Below are 24482 nucleotides of genomic sequence, written 5' to 3'. Positions count from 1 at the left end.
AGAAGACCCTTTTAAAGAATTAATTAGGTAAAAGTGAGTGTCATGAACCTACTAAATGGGCACTTTCCTGTTCTGTGATAAAACATGACATGCAGTATATCATGATGCCTCCCAGGTAGTCAGTCAAATTATGTGATATAAGAGTTTCAATTTCATAAAACATATGAAATACTATTTTTTTATGATCCCATTTGTTTCTGCAATTTTAAAACCTGGATTGCTATCTCTGATGTTTTTGGTATATGTACTGTAGATATACTACAGTATAACTAACACAAACTGTCAAGGCTGATAAACTGTTCCAAGCACTTTATGGGATTGTGTTAAATAGCAATTGACCCGCAGATGACACCTGTGAGAAGACATGGGCCACAAACATGAGCAGAAATAGGACTTGGTCTTTTACAGCCTCTACGCTGATCCTTAAAAAACATTTTCATATGCATGGGTCCATTGAAACAAATGTGTCTGTGTGCCAACTGCAAAAAAAAACCTTGATAGCACACGGACAAAAACACTGTTTGTGTGAATGGGAACCTGATGGAAGGCCACCTCTTTATACAGTACGGCTGTGGGATCCTGATAAGTGCAGATGCCAACAGTTAGACTTTCCTCATACGCTGTGAAAGTATTTTTCATGTGGCTCCAACACCTTCACATATTATCAGCTACTACACATAAATGTCTGTATTCCCCCTTATATCTTGGTTTGGTATATAAGTTTTTGGCTCGGAGTACTGTGAAAACCACAATGTGATGGGTGTCATATAAACCACAGAAAGTCAGGGTATGCTTGGTCATAACATGTAAGCGGCTACATATAGTGATAATCTATGGCTTCTAAACATAGCATCTGAGAGCCCCCACGTCTACTTGCTTCAGCACTAGCTGTAGGAGCTTGACCTACTTTCCTGTACTCTTACTGTGACTAAAATCCTTGTGCTAAAGCTGCTAATGAGACTTGTGTTTGAGCCACCAGTGTGATCTTGTTTGTGCAACCTAGGGGTCCTTTGGAATTAAAGAAAGCAGAACAGATAAATTGTAGATGCCAACAGTTATATTATGGGAATTGTATCTGGGAAGAGTTTACCATTTATGAAGGTTTAAGCAATTTTTTTGACAAAAAGGTTGACTTCATGTCTGTCTTCAAACATTGCTGATCACATGGGGCTCATACTGTATTGCGAATTGATTGCAGATGTATAAGAGAAAAATGTACCTAGTTATTATACCAGGGTAAAATGTATCCCTTTTTTAGAAGTTCTCGGGAAAGTGGGCATATTTTGGAAGTCCTGCTGTCTGTATACTAGATTTATGAAACGAGAACTTTATAAAAAGTCCTAAAAAGTTTGCACATTCACATACTTCATCCCCAATGTGGAGTAACATCTCATGACTAGAGATGAGCAGACCTGATGGTCAACTTCATGTTCAACTGTCTGACCCAGACATATAGCGAGATAGGCAGGTTATCAGCCAATTCTTTCAATTGACGCCCCTTCGACTAGGCTATGATTGGCCAACTATGGGATCTGCTCATCTCTACTCATGACATGAAGTGTGAAAGGAGGGAAAAAAAACGGAGCGCACGTGGAGCGCTTGTAGTGCCGGTACCCAAAGGAATCCACAACCCAATGTCTGCATTGGGTTGTGGATTCCTTTGGGTACCGGCACTACAAGCGCTCCACGTGCACTCCGGTTTTTTTCCCTCCTTCTACATTGTTACCGGCCCCTCTGGGAATCCGGGTTACTTTGGAGTTTGTGTGAGCTGCTGAATAGTTGCGTGCCCTACCACTCAACCCATACCTTCAGACGCCACCAGTATAGGAGCTGGGTACCTATCCAACGTGGACTTGGACCTTTACTATATACCTTGATGCCAAGAAGAACAAAGGTGAGCACCCTTAATCATTGCATCCATTTACCGATTCCTGACGATATTACCCGAGGCGCCGTCCGGTGTTGTTTCCTCTTTTTCTCTACCCTCTGTATGAAGTGTGAAAAGAAGTGTATAAAATTCTGAAAGAATTGGGTGTTTTTTTTTCATTTCAGCTAATTGGTAAGATTTAAAAACTTTGTTTTTTGCTCATTAATGTACACACTGCACCCCATCTTGACAGAACCCTTCCCCCCAGAAATGTAGATATTTTTGATAATTTTTAAAAAAGAAAAACTGACATATCACTTGGTCATAAGTATTCAGACCGTTTGCTCAGTATTGAGTAGAAGCAGCTTTTGAGTTTTTCACACCTGGATTTGGGGATCCTCTGCCTCTTCCTTGCAGATCCTCTCCTGTACCCTCAGGTTGGATGGTGAACATTGGTGGAAGCCACTGTCAAGTCTCTTTAGAGATGCTCAGTTAAGTTTAGGTCCGGGCTCAGGAATAGTTCTAGAGTTGTTCTGAAGCCTCTGCTTTGTTATTTCAGCTGGGCACTTATGGTCATTGTCTTGTTGGAAGGTGAACCATCGCCCAGTCTGAGGTCCAGAGTTTTTATTCAGGATATCTCTGTACTTGGCCGCATTCATCTTTCTTTCAATTGTAACCAGTAATCCTGTCCCTGCCCCCATAGCATGATGCTGCCTCCACCATATGTCACTAGGTTTTTTCCCACACATAACATCAAAAAGTTCAATCTTCGTCTCATCAGACCAGAGAATCTTATTTTTCATAGTCTGGAAGTGCTTCATGTGCTTTTTTTTTCAAATTGTATGTGGCTTTCATATGTCTTGCACTGAGGAGAGGCTTCTGTCGGCACACTCTGCCATAAAGCCCCGACTGGAGGCTGCAGTGATAGTAGACTTTGTGGATCTTTCTCCTATCTCAATACTGCACCTCTAGAACAAGGCACAGTGATCTTGGGGTTCTTGTTTACCCCTTTCACTAAGGTTTTACTCACATGATTGCTTCGTTGGGCTGAGGGCGAGGAAGACGTATGGTCGTTCCAAACTTCTTCCATTTAAGTATTATGGAGGCCACTGTGCTCTTTGGAACCTTGAGTGCTGCAGAAATGCTTTTTTAACCTTGGCCAGATCTGTGCCTTGCCTTAATTCTGTCTCTAAGCTCCTTGGGCAGTTCCTTAGACCTCATGATACACATGTGCTTTGACATGCACAGTAGGTTTAAGGTCTTTTATAAACAGTCGTGTGCCATTCCTAATAATGGAGTAGACAAATCTCAAGGAGGATCACAAGGACTTTGACAGCATGTGAGTTGAATGAGTATCACAGCAAAGGTTCTGAATACTTATGACCATGTGATATTTCAGCTTTTCTTGTTGAATAAATTATCAAAAGTATATACATTTAATTTTTTTCTGTCAAGATCACTTGTCACTCTCAATAATAATATAGTGAAAGTAAAACCAAGTAAGCAATCTTCTCCACACTACACACATTACATATATGGTGCCTATATGGAGCGGCCTCTTACCCAGAATGAGTAAGGGGACTGTTCTGCCACATCATTTGTGTTAACCACATAGAAGTGTAATAAAACTGTAATCTTCCCTGCAATGCTTTTCAAGATGAAGCAACCATTTTTGGATGGAAGGAAAAGTATATTCCCGTTCATCTTTAAAGGGAACCTACCACCACGAATCTACCTATAAAGGTAGATCGGGTGGTAGGTGGATGTATGGGACGTGAGGATAGCCCTTTTTAGAGCTAATCCTCACGTCCCCGCTAGCATACCATAAACTTTATTGCCCTAATATGTAAATTTTATGAAGCGGCTACTGGGGCGTGGAGTAGCCGGACACGAGGCTACACGGCGCGGCTACTCCACGCCCCAGTAGCCGCTTTCCCCCGCCTACCCTGTGATCTTCGGCGCGCAGCTCCTGGCAGCTGCGCGCCCTCGTCCGAGAAGCCGGAGTTTTGCGCATGCGCAGTAACTCCGGCCCCGTTCCCGAGATCGCGCATCCTCGGGCCTGCGCTCTGCATACCTATACCAGAGCGCAGGCCCGAGGATGCGCGATCTCGGGAACGAGGCCGGAGTTACTGCGCATGCGCAGAACTCCGGCTTCTCGGACGAGAGCGCGCAGCTGCCCCACATACACATCCTCCTAAATACTTTGTGCCCTTCCCTTTGATTCATTGTGTTCCCCTACTCCATACAGTGTGCTTCCTCCTCCTCCATACGCTGTAGCCCCTTTCCCCCAACCTCTATACACAATTTGGCCCCCTTGCTCATCCATGCAATGTTCCCCCACATCCTTCTTACATTGTGGCCTCCCACACCTCATTTTTTTGCTGTATGCTTGGAAGAAAACACAGATACTTAACCCTCTCTGATCCCCTGTAGCAGTCCTGCTTCCTTCACACTTGAGCTGCAATGATGATGCAGGGAGCTGTCGGCTCTCTTCATCATCACTGTATTTAACTCTGGACACAGGTAGGGCTCCAGCCCTGGACAAACCCCTACTTCCTGGGGCAGAAGGACAGAGTTCAAAATCTTTGACCAAACCACTAGATCAGGGATCCCAAGCTACAAAGACAACAAGCAAGGACAGGACCTACTGGAATATGTGTGTCAAAAAAGCAGGTTCTTGTGCATGGAGCCTAACTGTGCACTATCTCACTTTATAAACCTGCCCCAATGTGTGTCTCCAGCCTAATAAAGGTTTCTGCAGTATTTGACATGTAAATCTGCAGTGTCCACCAAGTACAAAGCATAACTTCAGAGATCCAGCAGATGCCTGCAGTATGTAGAACGTTTGGATTCCAATGTTTTCAGCCTGTGTATCAGACGCTGGTGTCATGCTTACAATTTGTAATTTGATAGAATTTCTGTGTTAGAAAAAGCACATAATTGGCATACCTGGTGGTACCCTTGACAACATCCCTGGATACTTGTGTCCCCTGAGTCATCCCTAATGATGCTTCCTGGCCACCTGCCAGATGTCTCTGTACGATCCATAATTTGCAGATCTGTCTGGAAGCACAGGACGTGTGTGAAGGGTAAAAGTGCAAACAACCAGCGAGTGTCCTGGTGTCAGAGCAATACTATGGATATCACTGTCAGCATTGCGCAGAAATATGTGTGTGATACAGGCACATTATATGGATAAAAAAGACAAATGTAAGAAAAACTTTTTAGTATCAAAATGCCTTTTATCAACTTCAGAAGAATTTCTTATAATAATAATGAGTTTATATAGCGCACACAGATTACACAGCGCTGCACATAACTTGCCAAATCAGTCCCTGTCCCCAATGGGGCTCACAATCTAATCAACCTACCAGTATGTTTTGGAATGTGGGAGAAAACCGGAGGACCCGAAGGAAAGCCACCGGGATGATATTTTTTAACCAGTTTGAGCTGAAAAACATACCACGTAGTTGAGAACATTATCTTAACTTTGCACTGTACAAAAAGGAAAGGTTGTACATAATTTATAATTTATGTATTTCTTGAACTTTTTGTTTCCCTAGAACTTGCTTACACTGTTATCTTTAAAAGGAACTTGACCTAATAAACACCTGCGAGTATGTTGTTCAGTGTAGATTATCACTGAAGTCAAGTTCTCCCTGCTCCAGAATGCTCCCTTCAGTGTAACTGACATTCCTGCAACCAGGAACATCACTATTCAACTGTCTTGAGGGTCAATGTCAATCACAGAGGAGGAGGTGTAAAGAGAGCTTGACTTCCATAATAAACTCTCTGCCTTCATAGCTTGATTCTACTATGGGCAAGAAATTGCCCAGTTTTCTCCAGCAAAAGGGGAACAAGACTGGAATATTAACATCAGTCTTAATGAGTAGCCCTTATTGTGTATTGCATTATGGTAAACACATTGTTGCATTAAGCTGTGCGCCCCTTCTGGCAGGATCTGCTCTTATTTTAGCTTCTTATGCCCTGGTTTTTTACAAAAAAAGCTTTTAAAATTATGCAAATGAGCCTGAGGAGCTCCAGACTCCATAGGAGTCAATGGAGCCTGGAGCCCCTCAGGCTCATTTGCATAATTTTTAGAGCCCTTTTTTATTAAAAACAAGGGCATATGAAGCTAAAAGAACAGCAGATCCTGCCAGAGGGGGCACACACCAGTGTGTCTGTATGTTTGGTTTACAATCCTTGATCTGGTGACAGATGTCCTTTTAAGCTTGATCAGCGCATGCAGGATGCGCCAGGTTGGTCTTCAATAATCTGATGCACTTTGCTCTTTTAGTCTTGACAAATCTGGCCCAATGTCACATGGCTACATGTTGTAGGCTCTGGGATTTCCTTTTCCTATGTGTTTGTGTAATACAGCTATGGGTGCAGATGGCATTGCTACAATGCCTGCTGCCTTTGAGGTGCACACTTTCCATTAGGAGCCAAGCCGTGCCACATGATAACCGGAGTGCCTTACTAATCTATGCAGTGACTATAGAAGAGGGTTGTAGGCACAAGGTAAGCAAACAAAACGGCTTCTGATGCAAACACAATTCCTAACTGAAGTATCTTCAGTCGTGAGTAACCTTTCTAATAGTTTATATGTGTTTATAATGTATCTTTGGAATTCATTGCATTCCTCTGTTTAGCACTGATTTAGACTGTGTTCTATCTACGCTCAGTGGTTAGCATTACAGCCTTGCAGCGCTGGGGACCTGGATTTAAGTTCCAGGGTCAACATCTGCAAAGAGTTTGTATGTTCTCTCCGTGTTTGCGTGGGTTTCCCCCGGTCCTCCTGTTTCCTCCCACACTCCAAAACATACCAGTAGGTTAGATTGCGAGCCCCATTGGGGGGCAGGGATTGATATGGCTAAACTCTGTGCAGCGCTGCGTAATCTGTGTGCACTATATACATAAAAAAATTATTATTATTAATTATTATTTCTGGTTGTCATAGGTAACCGTCGATGAGTTGTCAGAAACTTTAGCTGATCTGTTATAATGCAGTCAGTTCATTGCTTATTTTAACACTTTGTAGATGGGGATCACCTGTTCTACAACAGGCTCCCTACTTTGGGAGCGAGAAGTGCGTTGTCTAGAGCGGCGCCTGAAAGATGAACAATACCTACTTTACTTAACGTTTACAATATTTAAAAAACACTTTTTATCCATGTATTTTTAAATCTAAATGTGATTTTAATATGTAATGTAGTGTAGTGACTGAAATATCCTATGGATGTACCATAGAGCCGTATACTGTATTTCATAAGAGGTTCCACCGTTATTTAAGCCTCTGTTTTATTTTATATATTTTATATTGCTGCACCAATGGGGGAGATAGTTTTGGTTTATCAGACTGTGCACATAAATATTGCATAGTCATATAGTGTACCAGATATTTAGTGTGTCTCATGTCTCAAAAGCTGGCGTAGTTTAAGACTGCCTAGTCTAACGTTGGCCCATCTATAGGTGGTCAAGTTTAATACATTTTTCTAATGGATGGCCACACAATTTAAGACATGCCCAATTTTTATTTTTTTTTAAGTTTTGGGTAAATTTTGTCAAAATTCTGCTGTCCCTGATCTATTACATCTAATCATCTAATACCCACTCTGCTCCTGCATCACAGGCCGCTTTTTGGGAAGCCATAAACCAGCTTATGTGTAAACGTGGCCTGACTTTCTTAGATTTATAAGATACAAGTCGTAGACCTAGTGCCACTGTATATTTAATATTTCTCAGACTGATGTTTTTTCTCTTCTGCCTACGGCCTGGGCTGCTTTCTTGCAGTTTATACCAGGCTCCCTCATCTCTTTGTGAGGCTTCTGTTTAAACTCCATATCATGAGGTGACAGCAGAGCGGAGCCATATTTATACATTGTTCCCAAACTCTTCCCTCTTGTAGCCTCAGTTTTTTTTAACTATTGCAGTGCCTGAAGGTAGTCTGTGATCACCGAATCCGCTTTTTATTTCATTTCATAATTCCTTCTTCGCCCAGGTTGCCTGGAATCTTGCAGAGGAAGTAATTATCTCTCGGACAGCAGGGTCCTTCTGTGGATCATTTGCTGTCGGTAGGCGCGGAGGGGGAAATTTATGAGCCAAATTATCTTTTCAATAAAGCCCTGCAGACAGCGCAAGGGAATCGGTGACAGCAAGAATGTAAAGGTGCGCTACTGCCTCCGTGCACGAATATTGTCACATTAACCCATCAGATACCGCAAGATTTCCAGGTCCTCAATAAAATGTGCCATGCCAGCAGCTAGCTTTCTATGAGGTGTCCGTGCAAAAGGAAAGCAGTGTTGTGGAGCCTCAACATGAGGGAACCTGAGAACCCAAATACTTTTACAGATCCTGTTACCAGAAGCTCCTCCAGAAGCGCCTTGGAAGTAGAAACGTAACAGATTAACCCTACCTGCACACAAACGCATGCTTCATTGGGTTGCAAACAACGGATCCGTAGTGCGCTGTGTGAGGCCTGTATGTCATCAGTGTGTGAGGTCCACAACAGCTGAGATCTACCTAATTACATTGCTGTTAACACATTGGGGGACATTTACTTAAAGTGTCGGTGTCTGCATTGGCTTTGTTACCGACCTGCTCTCGGAAAGAAGATACACATTTAATATTGTAGAGCTGTGCAGAGACATTTCTGGCGCCGAGACCATTTTCTGTCCCTGAGACCATTTTCTGTCCCTGGGACAAAATCTGTCCCGAGCACCAGAAATGTGTCCAACAGTCCCTGCTAGACCAGTTTTCTTTTGGTCTACTTTCCGTCAGTTTACACCGCCCAAAAAGGGCTGCGACACATAGTAATTGTGTCTGAGTTTCCACTCCGCCAAAGCCACGCCCCTTTTCGGAGAAGAGTCGGAGCAGACGGAAAAAGGCATTTTTTCTGTCCCCGACAGCTAATAAATAGGTCTGAGAGCAGAACATGTGGTGAGAGCGCCACAAAACTGGCGGAAACGCCATAGTAAATGTCCCCCATTGGGGATTATTTACTAAGGGTCCCGTAGACTGCACTTTAGTAGGATATTCAGCCGTTTTCGGATTTGCGCCGCTGGAACAGGCATGTAGAAGGGGATTTTTACACACACGATCGACTTTTCACACAAATCGGGGGAGGGAGGTTTGGACGACGACTGATTCAGACAAACCGCGGGATTTAACGTTAAACTTGTGTCGCAAGACGTGCACTTACATACACCGGAAGAAAGAAGGTGAACTCCAGCGGACCTGATTGGGGATGCGACACATTCAGGAAATCGGGCGCACAATCTTGAATATTGAATTGCGGCACAGTGCACTGTCGTCAGACAATGCACTTTTGGGAACTACTCTGGACCGGGTAAGTAAATGTTCCCCACTACTGCATTAACATTGATGCACATTTACTTACCCGTCCGGAGGAGTTCACAGAATGTGCATTGTCCGTGTATAATGCACTCTGCCGCAAATTCACGAAGATCGTGCGCCCAATATCCTGCATGTGTGGCTTCCCCGCTCAGGTCCAACAGAGTTCACCTTCTTCTTCCTGGTGTATGTAAGTGCATTGTCTTGCGACACAGTTCAAATCTTAAATCCCACACTCAGTCGGATCGTCCGATGGCCTGCCCCCCGACTTCTGTTGCATGAAAGCCAGCGCAGCTGCACCACAATCTGATCGCGTGCGACACGATCCCCAGTAAAATATCTGTCACAGTGGCGCAAATCCCGAAAACTTAGAAAATCAGATGAAAGTGCGATCCCCGAAGCTCCATTGTGTTTTGTAAATGCAAATGTTAACAACGTGCTAATAGTATGTTAACAAAACATAAACACATTGCGCTTTGTAAATGCAAATGTTAACAGCAATGTAATTAGGCAAATCTCCTCTCTTCAGCTGTTGTATTGTGTTGCAGAACGTCAAATGTGAATGCAGTCGTAGTCAGCATGTAGATTAGTGATTAGTGTCGTTCACAAATGAGCCGTTTCTTTCACACGAATGATGTGTGCCGCCGTGTGCCCACAGTGCTACGGTATGTCGTGTGAATGTAGCCTATGTCTGGCTCAGAATCTCAGGACATGCTTTTTGTTACAGCACAGCAATATCTGTGGTGCATTCCTATGACACGTGTTTTCAGGTGCACATGTGGCAGATCTTTTGTAATTTTTTTATTTTCACGCTGCTGTGATGGGCCGTATTCAGCCTTGATATATTTTACAGCTACAACTGGTTGCGATATGTAGTGTTAACAAGGCCCAGAAGACTTCAATTCACTTTCCAATTCAATCTACTTATTCACAGGTTACAGGCTAAGTTTCTAATTATAGGATGTGCAACTGCGAGGGGTTGGAATGGGGGAGGGGATCTGTTCTGCAAGTGCTTCCCAGTGTTGCGATCATTCTTGTGATCCTGTCATATAGGCCCTATAGAAATGAATACAGCGCAAATTGACCATTAGCTGTTCTGCACTTTGTTAGGGGGCACTTGTGGTTCCTAGGGGTATTATCTGTTGGACTTTAATATTTACCAATCCTTTGCATTGTGTAGACACTTCATCTCCACATATTACTTCAGTTGTGTAATGAATGGCACATACCAATGTATGTTCTGTATCTATTTAGAGAAACTTCAGCGCAGCAGGTGAAAGGAGCCTCATGTTCAACGCAAGTCTTAACCCCTTCCTGAAAGGTGACATACAAATACATTAGTAGAAAAAGCTAGACTGTAGGGACTTAGCAAAATAAACCATAAAGTTAAAATCCCCGCTCTTGACCCAGCGTTTTCACAGAAAAAAACCCTTGTTACCAAACCAAGACATTAAGGGAAACCACACCGTGCTTGTTGTGGGTATGTGGGTAGGCCACAGATTTATTTTCATAGTAAACCTTAAATTTAATAAATAACAGGATGAACTGCAAAACCAACGACCAAAAAACACAAAAATTTCTGCCCATACTGGCCCTACAATTCTTCTGAAACAAAACCTTCGCCCGAATGGCGGCTGCTGGCCGGCAGACATCGTGAGGGCACCTTCGTTTTGTCTTCGGGCATGTGACAGACCGCCATAGCTGTGACATCTGCAAAGAAACAGAACAACCAGCAGACAAAAGAATTGACGAGAAAAAATACCTAAAAGAAATTTAACCTGAGGGCAGGGTGGGTGGGAGACTTCACGCTCTCTGGGTTGAGGGCAGAAGGAAAGAGGCCCCCTCCACGTGCCCCAATAACTTATAAAACCACCGGGCGGGCCCCCCATAGGCCCGCCTAAACCTCCCCTTGAATAGGGGACCAATCGCTGCAAGAGCCTTTTTTGAATTAAATCTCCACCCCCCTACAGTCCCCCGCCCCTTCTCTAATTGATGTGGGGCTAGTGATTCCAATGTACATCTGCTTTGGATTGATCTCATACTGTTCAGTCCCCCATGGGATAACAGAGAACAGAAAACCATTCTTTTATAGTAATACTTAACTATTGTTAAACTTTTAAGCTGTTCATACACTTAAGGTTTTGATTGGCCACATGGTGGCTAATACATCCGAGGAGTTTGCATTCAATATTTCAAACATTGGACTTATGATTTAGTATATTTTTGGTTCTCTCACAAGTATGCTGTAGCCTAGTAAAAGCTTGTACATATGGTACGCTAACACTAAATTGCATAACCTAGATATGTCAGTACCGAGCTCTTAACATAGATACAGCACCAGAACCATGGTTTGTAAACTAAATCCAAATGCAAAAACCAAGCTTTGTACGTAGATACAGTGCCAGAACTATGATCAGTACATATATACAGCACCAGAACCAAGTTCAGTACATAAATTTATTGTCAGAACCTAGGTCAGGACAAAACAATTCATCACCAGAGCCAAGCTCAATACATAGAGCAAAGTTCAATATATAAATACAGGGCCAGGATCAAGCTCAGTACATAAATACAGGACCAGGACCAAGTTCAGTACATTATTACAGCATTGGAACCAAACTCAGCACATAAATATAATGCAAGAACCAAGCTCAGTACATAAAGTTATTGCCAGAACTATGATCAGCATAGAAATTCATTACCAGAAATGAGCTCAGTACAAAAAATACATCACCAGAGCCAAGCTCATTACATAGAGCCAAGCTCAATACATAGAGCCAAGCTCAGTATATAGATACAGGACCAGGAGCAAGCTCAGTATATAAATACAGGGACCAGGACCAAGCTCAGTACATTATTACATCATCAGAACCAAACTCAGTACATAAATACAATGCAAGAACCAAGCTCAGTACACATAGTTATTGTCAGAATTATGATCAGTGTAGAATTTTTATACCAGAAACCAGCTCAGTACAAAATTGCATTAACAGAGCCAAGCTCATAATCAGGACGAGGTCCAAGCTCGGTACTTAAATACAGGACCAGCACCAAATTCAGTACATACATAGAGGGCCAGATCCAAGTTCAGTACATAGATACAGCAGAAGAAACAAGCTCAGTAAATAAATATAATGGTGGAATATGTATTTAAATTAAATACAGATAAGGACATATGTATTGAACTAAGCTCAGTACCTCAACAAGAAAGACACCAGCGCTTCAGGAGATTGAAGAAGAATAAAATGGTTTCCTTTATTTCAAATCCGGATAAAAGCCTAATACATGGCAAGGTGCATAGTCCTATAGCATGGTATCCCAGGAAGTGACCTACTCGTTTCGTTCGTCATAGCTTAATCATGATCCGGTGACCACGATTAAGCTCTGATGAGCAAAATGCGTAGGTCCCTTCCTTGGATACCATGCTATAGGACTATGCACCTTGCCATGTATTACGTTTTTATCCGGATTTGAAATAAAGGAAACCATTTTATTCATCTACAATCTCCTGAAGTGCTGGTGTCTTTCTTGTTGTATTGCGTTTGTGCCTGAAGTCCTTGGGGCTTGTTGCTATTCCGTGCATTGGGGGTGAATCGGCTGGAAGGTGAGCTGGACTTTTGGACTTTGTGTTTGTATTGAGCTTAGTACCTATATGCATACAGCACCACAACTCAGATCAAAATATTAATACAGTACTAGAATCAAGATCATGAATACAGAACCAGTACCAATGTCATAATTTAATACACAATTGTTTATACAAAGAGGTTGGTTCTTATTCTGTGTCTATGCTTTGATGCATTTGATTCATGCAGTTTTTACTGTTTGTACTTTGGTTCCTCTTGCTCCCCATCAAAGTGTGGGTGTCCAAAAATAGCTACGATCATCCTGCCACATAGTCCAGTCCGCCCCTTCTGCCAAACATAGAACAGCGGCTTTACATGCTATTGCAGGTAAGCCCCATGTTCAATAGGACTGCCATGAGGTCACTTCTAGCACCTGAGCTGTGGGGAGGTTAGCCGAGCAGTGTACTTAACTGAATTGGCTATGCTCAGTTTCAGATCCTCAGGATAGGTGAAGTGAAGTTGAAACTAGAAGAAGTACAGCTCCCGGCTAGTCTTATGGAGCGACTGGAGTGCACATCATCTCCCCGCTGCTCCATATAGGCGACACTCCTGTGCTCTATAGAAAACATAGCTGCCGGTCCCAGATGTAGAACCCACTTATTTCAGATGTTTATGAATATAATATATCTAATTTCCCAGAAACCCCTATCCATGCATCGTGGGAGGTATTTCATCTCTGTTCATTTTTACGTCAGCAGTTTTTTTTGGAAGAAAACCTGCCCTGTTGTACAAAATGATTTGTTTTAGACTTTTTGGCACATTGTTTGACAAGGCAGCATGGCATAAGATGTGTGCTATCCAAAAGGTTTTGTAAAGTTGGACATAAGTGTCTAAAAAAAAGCATCAACTGCATCACAAACCTACCTCTGTGCTAAATGCATTAGATTTAGGTGAGGAGAAGAGAATAGCTTCATTACATTATTGATTATTCATTACATTATTGTTAAAATTTGCAATAGAGCAAAGTGTTAATGATGCATTAAAGGGAACCTATCAGGAGCCCTTTTTCTGGTTCCCCCATGTCCCCGTAGAGAATAGTGTGCACATTGCTAAAGAGTTTTTATAGTAAAACTGGCTTTTTCTGGACATTAGATTTTTTTTTTAAATTTGAAATCGATGCATGACGGAGCGGTTCCCGAGCCACTCCCAGGGGACTAGGGACACAGCTCTTTACAGAAAGGTAAACTTTGATCTAACTTATATTTTTTTGTGAAAAAGCCAGTTTTACTATAGAAACTCTTTGGCAGTGTGTACACTATTCTCTATGGGGACATGGGGGAGTCAGAAAAAGGGCTCCTGATGACAGGTTCCCATTAACGTTGTGTAAACAAAACACACCATTAACACAATGTTTATGCACGTGTAAGCATTGCGTTTTGTAAATGCAAATGTTACCACTAGAGATGAGCGAACACTAAAATGCTCGGGTACTCGTTATTCGAGACGAACTTTTCCCGATGCTCGAGTGCTCGTCTCGAATAACGAACCCCATTGAAGTCAATGGGAGACTCGAGCATTTTTCAAGGGGACCAAGGCTCTGCACAGGGAAGCTTGGCCAAACACCTGGGAACCTCAGAAAAGGATGGAAACACCACGGAAATGGACAGGAAACAGCAGGGGCAGCATGCATGGATGCCTCTGAGGCTGCCTAATCGCACCATTATGCCAAAATTATGGGCAACAGCATGGCCATGACAGAGTGACAGAATGAAGCTAGATAGCATCTAAAACATCCAATAATTGACCCTGACACTATAGGGGACGGCATGCAGAGGCAGCGGCAGCAGCGGCAGGCTAGAGAGTGGCATGGCGACATACCCTAAATGGACTCAGGCTTCAAACCAATGGGTGGCAGAGAGGAACCAAAGGAGGTGAGCAAGAAGCGCTCAAATAATATCGCTACATGATAAAAGTTTGCCAGTATATTTTGTGGATTACACAGCAGGGTGGCGACAAAGTTAACAACTTTGATGTGGAATCCATGAAAACAACCCAAATTTCTGCCTGACACACCTCGTTTGATAAAGGGACGATGTATGGAGGCAGCTATATGGACGACTTTTGGAGGTAGCAATGGAGACAACGTGTGGAGGCTGCTATGGAGACAATTTAATTTGGATAGTGCCTGTATGTGGCAGTCCCAAACATTTTTCAAACCAGAGGAGCAGGTAGGTGGCCCTCCAGTAAAATGGAATAGATTGAGTGCCTGTATGTGGCAGTCCCAAAAATGTTTCAAACCAGAGGAGCAGGTAGGTGGCCCTCCAGTAAAATGGAATAGATTGAGTGCCTGTATGTGGCAGTCCCAAAAATTCTTCAAACCAGAGGAGCAGGTAGGTGGCCCTCCAGTAAAATGGAATAGATTGAGTGCCTGTATGTGGCAGTCCCAAAAATTCTTCAAACCAGAGGAGCAGGTAGGTGGCCCTGCAGTAAAATGGAATAGATTGAGTGCCTGTATGTGGCAGTCCCAAAAATGTTTCAAACCAGAGGAGCAGGTAGGTGGCCCTCCAGTAAAATGGAATAGATTGAGTGCCTGTATGTGGCAGTCCCAAAAATTGTTCAAACCAGAGGAGCAGGTAGGTGGCCCTGCAGTAAAATGGAATAGATTGAGTGCCTGTATGTGGCAGTCCCAAAAATGTTTCAAACCAGAGGAGCAGGTAGGTGGCCCTCCAGTAAAATGGAATAGATTGAGTGCCTGTATGTGGCAGTCCCAAAAATTGTTCAAACCAGAGGAGCAGGTAGGTGGCCCTGCAGTAAAATGGAATAGATTGAGTGCCTGTATGTGGCAGTCCCAAAAATGTTTCAAACCAGAGGAGCAGGTAGGTGGCCCTCCAGTAAAATGGAATAGATTGAGTGCCTGTATGTGGCAGTCCCAAAAATGTTTCAAACCAGAGGAGCAGGTAGGTGGCCCTCCAGTAAAATGGAATAGATTGAGTGCCTGTATGTGGCACTCACAAAAATTGTTTCAAACAGAGGACCGGGTAGGTGGCCCTCCAGAAAAATGGAATAGATTGAGTGCCTGTATGTGGCAGTCCCAAAAATTCTTCAAACCAGAGGAGCAGGTAGGTGGCCCTGCAGTAAAATGGAATAGATTGAGTGCCTGTATGTGGCAGTCCCAAAAATGTTTCAAACCAGAGGAGCAGGTAGGTGGCCCTCCAGTAAAATGGAATAGATTGAGTGCCTGTATGTGGCAGTCCCAAAAATTGTTCAAACCAGAGGAGCAGGTAGGTGGCCCTGCAGTAAAATGGAATAGATTGAGTGCCTGTATGTGGCAGTCCCAAAAATGTTTCAAACCAGAGGAGCAGGTAGGTGGCCCTCCAGTAAAATGGAATAGATTGAGTGCCTGTATGTGGCAGTCCCAAAAATTGTTCAAACCAGAGGAGCAGGTAGGTGGCCCTGCAGTAAAATGGAATAGATTGAGTGCCTGTATGTGGCAGTCCCAAAAATGTTTCAAACCAGAGGAGCAGGTAGGTGGCCCTCCAGTAAAATGGAATAGATTGAGTGCCTGTATGTGGCAGTCCCAAAAATGTTTCAAACCAGAGGAGCAGGTAGGTGGCCCTCCAGTAAAATGGAATAGATTGAGTGCCTGTATGTGGCACTCACAAAAATTGTTTCAAACAGAGGACCGGGTAGGTGGCCCTCCAGAAAAATTAAATGCATGAAGTACTATAGCAAGAGCCAGTGGGCCCTGTCAAAAAATAGCCATTTTCCTCTGCTTTACTGTACAAAGAGGAGGAGAAGGAGGAAAATGAGGAGGAGGAGGAGGAGTGGATCAATTATTCAGGTTGAGCTTCCTTCACCTGGTGGAGATTGGAAATTCTGAGAAATCCAGCCTTTATTCATTTTAATAAGCGTCAGCCTGTCAGCGCTGTCAGTCGACAGGCGTGTACGCTTATCGGTGATGATGCCACCAGCTGCACTGAAAACCCGCTCGGACAAGACGCTAGCGGCAGGGCAGGCAAGAACCTCCAAGGCGTACAGCGCCAGTTCGTGCCACATGTCCAGCTTTGAAACCCAGTAGTTGTAGGGAGCTGTGTGATCATTTAGGACGATGGTATGGTCAGCTACGTACTCCCTCACCATCTTTCTGTAAAGATCAGCCCTACTCTGCCGAGACTGGGGACAGGTGACAGTGTCTTGCTGGGGTGACATAAAGCTGGCAAAAGCCTTGTAAAGCGTACCCTTGCCAGTGCTGGACAAGCTGCCTGCTCGCCTACTCTCCCTCGCTACTTGTCCCGCAGAACTACGCACTCTGCCGCTAGCGCTGTCAGAAGGGAAATACTGTTTCAGCTTGTGCACCAGGGCCTGCTGGTATTCATGCATTCTCACACTCCTTTCCTCTGCAGGGATGAGAGTGGAAAGATTTTGCTTGTACCGTGGGTCCAGGAGAGTGAACACCCAGTAATCGGTGCTGGAATAAATTCTTTGAACGCGAGGGTCACGGGATAGGCAGCCTAGCATGAAATCTGCCATATGCGCCAGAGTACCAACGCGTAAGAATTCACTCCCCTCACTGGCCTGACTGTCCATTTCCTCCTCCTCCAACTCCTCCAACTCCTCTTCTTCTGCCCATACACGCTGAACAGTGAAGGACTCAACAATGGTCCCCTCTTGTGTCTCGCCAACATTCTCCTCCTCTTCCTCCTCATCCTCCTCCACCTCCTCCGATATGCGCTGAGAAACAGACCTCAGGGTGCTTTGGCTATCAACAAGGGAATATTCTTCCCCCGTCTCTTGTGACGAGCGCAAAGCTTCCGACTTCATGCTGACCAGAGAGTTTTTCAACAGGCCAAGCAGCGGGATGGTGAGGCTGATGATGGCGGCATCGCCACTGACCATCTGTGTTGACTCCTCAAAGTTACTCAGCACCTGACAGATATCAGACATCCACGTCCACTCCTCATTGTAGACTTGAGGAAGCTGACTGACCTGACTACCAGTTCTGGTGGAAGTTGACATCTGGCAGTCTACAATCGCTCTGCGCTGCTGGTAAACTCTGGATAACATGGTCAGTGTTGAATTCCACCTCGTGGGCACGTCGCACAACAGTCGGTGAGCGGGCAGTTGGAGGCGGCGCTGTGCTGCCCTGAGAGTGGCAGCATCTGGGCTGGACTTCCTGAAATGCGCACAGATGCGGCGCACCTTCGTGAGCAAATCAGACAGATTGGGGTATGTCTTGAGGAAACGCTGCACTATCAGATTTAACACATGGGCCAGGCATGGCACATGTGTCAGTCTGCCGAGTTGCAGAGCCGCCACCAGGTTACGGCCGTTGTCACACACAACCATTCCCGGCTTGAGGTTCAGCGGTGCCAGCCACAGATCAGTCTGCGCCGTGATGCCCTGTAATAGCTCTTGGGCGGTGTGCCTTTTGTCGCCTAGGCTCAGCAGTTTGAGCACCGCCTGCTGTCGCTTAGCGACGGCACTGCTGCTGTGCCTAGAGCTACCGACTGATGGCGCCGTGCCCACGGATGGTAGTTCGGAGGAGGAGGTGGAGGAGGGGTGGGAGGAGGAGGAGGCATAGTAGGCCTGAAACACCTGGACCGAGGTAGGCCCCGCAATCCTCGGCGTCGGCAGTATATGAGCAGCCCCAGGGTCAGACTCGGTCCCAGCCTCCACCAAGTTAACCCAATGTGCCGTCAGCGATATATAGTGGCCCTGCCCGGCAGCACTCGTCCACGTGTCCGTGGTCAGGTGGACCTTGTCAGAAACGGCGTTGGTCAGGGCACGGATGATGTTGTCTGACACGTGCTGGTGCAGGGCTGGGACGGCACATCGGGAAAAGTAGTGGCGGCTGGGGACCGAATACCGAGGGGCGGCCGCCGCCATGAGGTTGCGAAAGGCCTCGGTCTCTACTAGCCTATAGGGCAGCATCTCCAGGCTAAGCAATCTGGAGATGTGCACATTAAGGGCTTGGGCGTGCGGGTGGGTTGCACTATATTTGCGTTTCCGCTCCAGCGTCTGGGGTATGGAGAGCTGAACGCTGGTGGATGCTGTGGAGGATCGTGGAGGCGACGATGGGGTTTTTGTGCCAGGGTCCTGGGCAGGGGGCTGACTAGCAGCTGACACAGGGGAAGGAGCAGTGGTGTGCACGGCCGGAGGTGAACGGGCTTGTTGCCACTGAGTGGGGTGCTTAGCATTCATATGCCTGCGCATACTGGTGGTAGTTAAGCTAGTAGTGGTGGAACCCCTGCTGAGCCTGGTTTGGCAAATGTTGCACACCACAGTCCGTCGGTCATCCGGTGTTTCCTTAAAGAACCTCCACACTTCTGAAGATCTAGCCCTCGCCGCAAGAGCCCTCACCACGGGAGCTTCACTAGTTGACAGTGGCGCTGATGCACCAGCTCTGGCCCTGCCTCTCCGTCTGGCCCCACCACTGCCTCTTCCAACCTGTTCAGGTCGAGGACTCTCCTCCGTCTCAGAAGCACTGTGTTCACCCGGCCTCTCAACCCAGCTTGGGTCTGTCACCTCATCATCCTCCGATCCCTCAGTCTGCTCCCCCCTCGGACTTCCTGCCCTGACAACAACTTCCCCACTGTCTGACAACCGTGTCTCCTCATCGTCGGACACCTCTTTACACACTTCCACTACGTCAAGAAGGTCATCATCACCCACAGACTGTGACTGGTGGAAAACCTGGGCATCGGAAAATTGCTCAGCAGCAACCGGACAAGTGGTTTGTGACTGTGGGAAGGGTCCAGAAAACAGTTCCTCAGAGTATGCCGGTTCAAATGGCAAATTTTCCTGGGAGGGGGCAGACTGGGGGGGAGGAGGCTGAGGTGCAGGAGCTGGAGGAGTGGGGATTTCGGTGACATGGGTGGACTGCGTGGAAGACTGACTGGTGGTGGACAAATTGCTCGAAGCATTGTCAGCAATCCACGACATCACCTGTTCGCACTGTTCTGGCCTCAACAGTGCTCTACCACGAGTCCCAGTAACTTCAGACATGAACCTAGGGAGTGTAGCTCTGCGGCGTTCCCCTGCTCCCTCATCAGCAGGTGGTGTCTCACCCCGCCCAGGACCACGGCCTCTGACCCCTGCAGTAGTTGGACGCCCACGTCCCCGCCCTCGTCCTCTACCCCTAGCCCTCGGGTTAAACATTTTTAAAATGAGAGTTATAACTTTTTTTTTTTTTTTTACTTCTTTTTGTTTTTTTTTGTGTTTTTTTGTGTTTTTTTTTGTGTTTTTTGTTTTTTTTTGAGTTTTTAAAACCAAACAATCCTATCCTATTGCTATGGCTATTTTCTAGCCAAGTATCAAAGGAAGCACACTACTATGCCAGATGAGATGACACTGAGTTAGTGCCTAATAGAAATCCAACCCCTACTGAATTTTGCCACTTCGGCCTTTGCTATGGATATGTGCGCCACTAAGCGCAGAACACAGCGGTCGCAAGTCTCACTACAAATTGCTCAGAATTGGCAAGTACATGCACTGCAGAAACTACAGCCACCAGCAGATCAACCAGAAATCAAATATATAGAACGCTACTGTAGGCTTCAAGAAGCTGTTTGTATTCTCCTATGGCTATTTTCTAGCCAAGTATCAAAGGAAGCACACTACTATGCCAGATGAGATGACACTGAGTTATTGCCTAATAGAAATCCAACCCCTACTGAATTTTCCCACTTCGGCCTTTGCTATGGATATGTGCGCCACTAAGCGCAGAACACAGCGGTCGCAAGTCTCACTACAAATTGCTCAGAATTGGCAAGTACATGCACTGCAGAAACTACAGCCACCAGCAGATCAACCAGAAATCAAATATATAGAACGCTACTGTAGGCTTCAAGAAGCTGTTTGTATTCTCCTATGGCTATTTTCTAGCCAAGTATCAAAGGAAGCACACTACTATGCCAGATGAGATGACACTGAGTTAGTGCCTAATAGAAATCCAACCCCTACTGAATTTTCCCACTTCGGTCTTTGCTATGGATATGTGTGCCACTAAGAGCTAAACACAACGGTAGCAAGTCCCCCTGCTAATTCCTGACAAAATGGTAATAGATGCAAATTAAAATAAAAAAAGTAGAACGTTATTGTAGCCCTAAGAAGGGCTGTTGGGTTCTTTGAGAATCACTCCTGCCTAACAGTAAGCTAATAGAACACCCTAACGCTTTCCCTGACCAGCAGCAGCTCTCTCCCTAGCGGCATCCAGAGACAGAATGATCCGAGCAGCGCGGCCAGCGGCTAGTCTATCCCAGGGTCACCTGATCTGGCCAGCCAACCACTGCTATCGACGTGTAAGGGTACCACGTCATGCTGGGTGGAGTGCAGAGTCTCCTGGCTTGTGATTGGCTCTGTTTCTGGCCGCCAAAAAGCAAAACGGCGGGAGCTGCCATTTTCTCGAGCGGGCGAAGTATTCGTCCGAGTAACGAGCAGTTTCGAGTACCCTAATGCTCGACCGAGCATCAAGCTCGGACGAGCATGTTCGCTCATCTCTAGTTACCACCAAATTAATTAGTCAACTCTCTTCTCAGCTGTTGTATTGCGTTTTAAAATGCACCGCCAGGATCAAGGATTTTAAACCACGTACTTTAACATACTGGTCTGTGCCTCCTCTGATAGGATCTGCTCTTATTTTCGCTTCTTATTCCCTGTTTTTTTATTTTAAAAAAAGTATTTTAAAACTATGCAAATGAGCCTGAGGGGTTCCTACCTCCATAGGTTTTAATGGAGCCTGGAGCCCTTAGGCTCATTTGCATAATTTTACAGCCATTTATTCTTAAAAACAAGAAACTTAAAAAAAAGTGGATTCCTCCCAAGGGAGCACATACCAGTATGTCAGTGTTCTTGGTTTACAATCCTTCATCCTGGCGGTAGATTTCCTTTAAATGCCACGTGTGAACGCTGCCTTGTTATCCTATGTGCTTTCCCTCATAGTAAATGTTTTATACAACACTAAACATTATATCATGTTTTTTCTTGTAGACTCGGGGATCAATTCTACAAAGAAGCAATAGAACACTGCCGCAACTACAACTCCCGGCTATGTGCAGAACGCAGCGTTCGCCTCCCCTTCCTCGACTCACAGACTGGTGTAGCCCAAAACAACTGCTACATCTGGATGGAGAAGAGGCACAGGGGACCAGGTATCTTACTCATTCATGGATGCAAATAAAACAGAAAAAAATGTCAACAGAAAAACACCTGGATACTTAAAGGGGGTTCCCCAGGAAAGTTAACACACATCCACAGGATTTGTCTAAAAGATGCCTGACCCACCTTGGGATGGTCTCTAAAATGTGCCCCCCTTCACTTACCAATGTCTAGTTCAGACTGTCAAAGGTGATGGGGTTTGGAATCACCCATGCTTTCTGAACTAAGCTTTTTCCATTAGTTGCACTCAAGAAAAATTAAGTTACAGAAACAGCCTAGAACAGTGAGAGAAGACATTTCTGTATTATTTTTATTATTTCCGAAAATATGCTGTTGAAAATAAGATCTAACCCGGAAACGCAAAATGCTATAGGCGTATGTCATTGGTAGGATGTGGTTTCCCAGGATGGAGTGCATGGACATTAGCACTGATTGAACTGGCAGATGTTTAACAGCTGAAGCATGGAGGGAAGTCTCTTTGTCCCCCGTCAGCTCATACCCAAAGTGATACAGTACAAATACAGTATAATTATTCATAGAGAATCCTAAATTCTATGGTGCTTTATAGACTAAATGGGGTACATATAGATTGCATAACAAGAACATTTAAGAAGACTCAAACCTAGAATGAACTGGGGAAGATTTATCATCAAGTTTCTGAGGCAAAACTGTTCTAGTTGCCCATGGAAACCAATCAGAGCTCAGCTTTCATTTTACAAACGTCTGTGGGAAAATGAAAGCTGAGCTCTGATTAGTTGCCATGGGAAACTAGGATAGTTCTGCTCTAAGAGACATATGAAAAATCTCCCCCACAGTCTGTATTCAATAGTAACACATCTATTTCAGACAGAGCAATGCATACAGTTAATGGGGGAGATTTATCATAAATTTCTGAGGTAAAACTGTTCTAGTTGTCCATGGAAATCAATCAGAGCTCAACTATAATTTTATAATCAGCTGTTGGAAAATGAAAGCTGAGCTCTGGAAGGTTGCCACAGGAAACTAAAACAGATCTGCTCTCAGACACTTCTGATAAATCTCCCCAATGTTCTTGTGTTTGTCCATGTACACAGGTGTGGCTCCAGGACAGTTGTACACGTATCCTGCTCGATGTTGGAGAAAGAAGAGACGTTTACACCATCCTGACGACCCAAGGTTACGACTCCTGGAGATCAAAGCCGGTTGGTACATTCATAGTACAGACAGCTAATAAGTCATCACTGTGTTGTCCCTGGCAGGCAGAAGTAATCAATTGCTGCATCAACCCCACAGTTGCTGTGATGAGTCCTCCAGCTCAGGTTGATTAGTTCTGTCTGGACAGTTCTGGAAGCTCTGTGTAAAGTGTTTGTGTATGGCAGCCAGCAGCACCCATCTTTATCAAGGTCCTGAATTTTATAATTGTTTTTTTGCGTAAAACCATTCAGTTCAGGGATTAAACAATATATGTTTCTGCATCAGTGTAGCTACAGCATTCTCAAGGTATGTTTGGTTCAAAAGACATAAAAGCAAATAGTAGATTTCCTTTAAAATGGTCTTAAATCCAGACCTAAATTCCAGTTGGAATCTGTGGCTTGACCTAAAAATTTACTAGAGCTTTGCCATAAAGAACATTGGGCAACCATTCAAGCCTCTAGATGCGCAAAACTGGCAGAGCTTTACCTCAGTGACACCTGTAACTCAATGATTGCTACAAGTCAACTTTCTCAGGAGGGGGTCTGAATACATATGCACGTCACACTATTTTCATTCTTTTTATTTTGCAAAAATTTGCAAAAGCAAATATCATTTTATTCACAAATACTTTGTTTTCGCTGTATTACATAAAATATCAATGCAATGAATTCGCGTTTGTAGTTGTAATGTTAAAGGGAACCTATCACCAGGGACCTCATTTTCACTAAAAACAGGTTGCAGAAGCTTATTACACCTGCAGTGCAAATATGTCTTTCTGCCTTTTCTAAGCATTTGCATTATAATATAATTGTATGTTATAACTTACCTTGCACCTGGGGTAAGTCACAGGGGTTGGGCTTTGGCTTGGATGCATTTCAAAAAACAACATGTGACTTGTCTGTGCCGCAGACTGCTCAGCTCCTGCCCCCCACCTTTGTGCTCCTGTACAGCTCCTCCCTCCTGCTCCTTCACAGAGGTCACAGCCTGGTGAGCTGACATCAGTGGGGGGAGGGAGGAGCTGTACAGAAGCACAAAGGTGGGGGCTAAGATCTGAGGATTGAGTAACACAGACAAGTCACATGTTGTTTTTTTAAATGCATCCAAACCAAAGCTCAACCCCTAGGACTACCCCAGGATTTTGTCTGTGTGCAAGTTAAGTTATAACATACATTTATATTGTAATGCAAATACCCGTGTTTAGAGAAAATGGGTTCCCTTTAAAAAAAAAATTAGGAAAAAGTTCAAAGGGGTATGAATACTATTGCAATCCACTGTCTAAAAGTCTAATGTGAAGGTTTGCAGAGTAGACTAAGAATACAGATGAGTCTGGGTTTTTGTATAGATAATGGTGTCTAGAACTGTTCTCA

General features: G+C 44.6%; 1 protein-coding gene across 10 annotated transcripts in view; it reads left to right on the top strand.

Annotated features, from left to right (window-relative positions):
• The window catches only part of DPF3 (double PHD fingers 3), a 141871-nt gene that overhangs the window by 46623 nt on the left and 70766 nt on the right, over window positions 1–24482 (top strand). For all 10 annotated transcript variants that reach the window (XR_011848830.1, XR_011848829.1, XM_072115617.1 and 7 more), the window contains exons 2-3: window positions 21775–21935; window positions 23016–23123. Coding sequence is in view for 8 of the 10 variants with exons in the window: in XM_072115617.1 (XP_071971718.1) it covers window positions 21775–21935; window positions 23016–23123 (269 nt within the window). In the remaining 2 variants the exon portion in view is untranslated. The remainder of the gene's footprint in view (window positions 1–21774; window positions 21936–23015; window positions 23124–24482) is intronic.

This window comes from Engystomops pustulosus, chromosome 7, assembly GCF_040894005.1.
Source record: "Engystomops pustulosus chromosome 7, aEngPut4.maternal, whole genome shotgun sequence".
Classification (NCBI taxonomy): Eukaryota; Metazoa; Chordata; class Amphibia; order Anura; family Leptodactylidae; genus Engystomops; species Engystomops pustulosus.
Note: the sequence above shows the minus strand (reverse complement) of the source record. Positions and strands in the feature narration are given on the sequence as shown.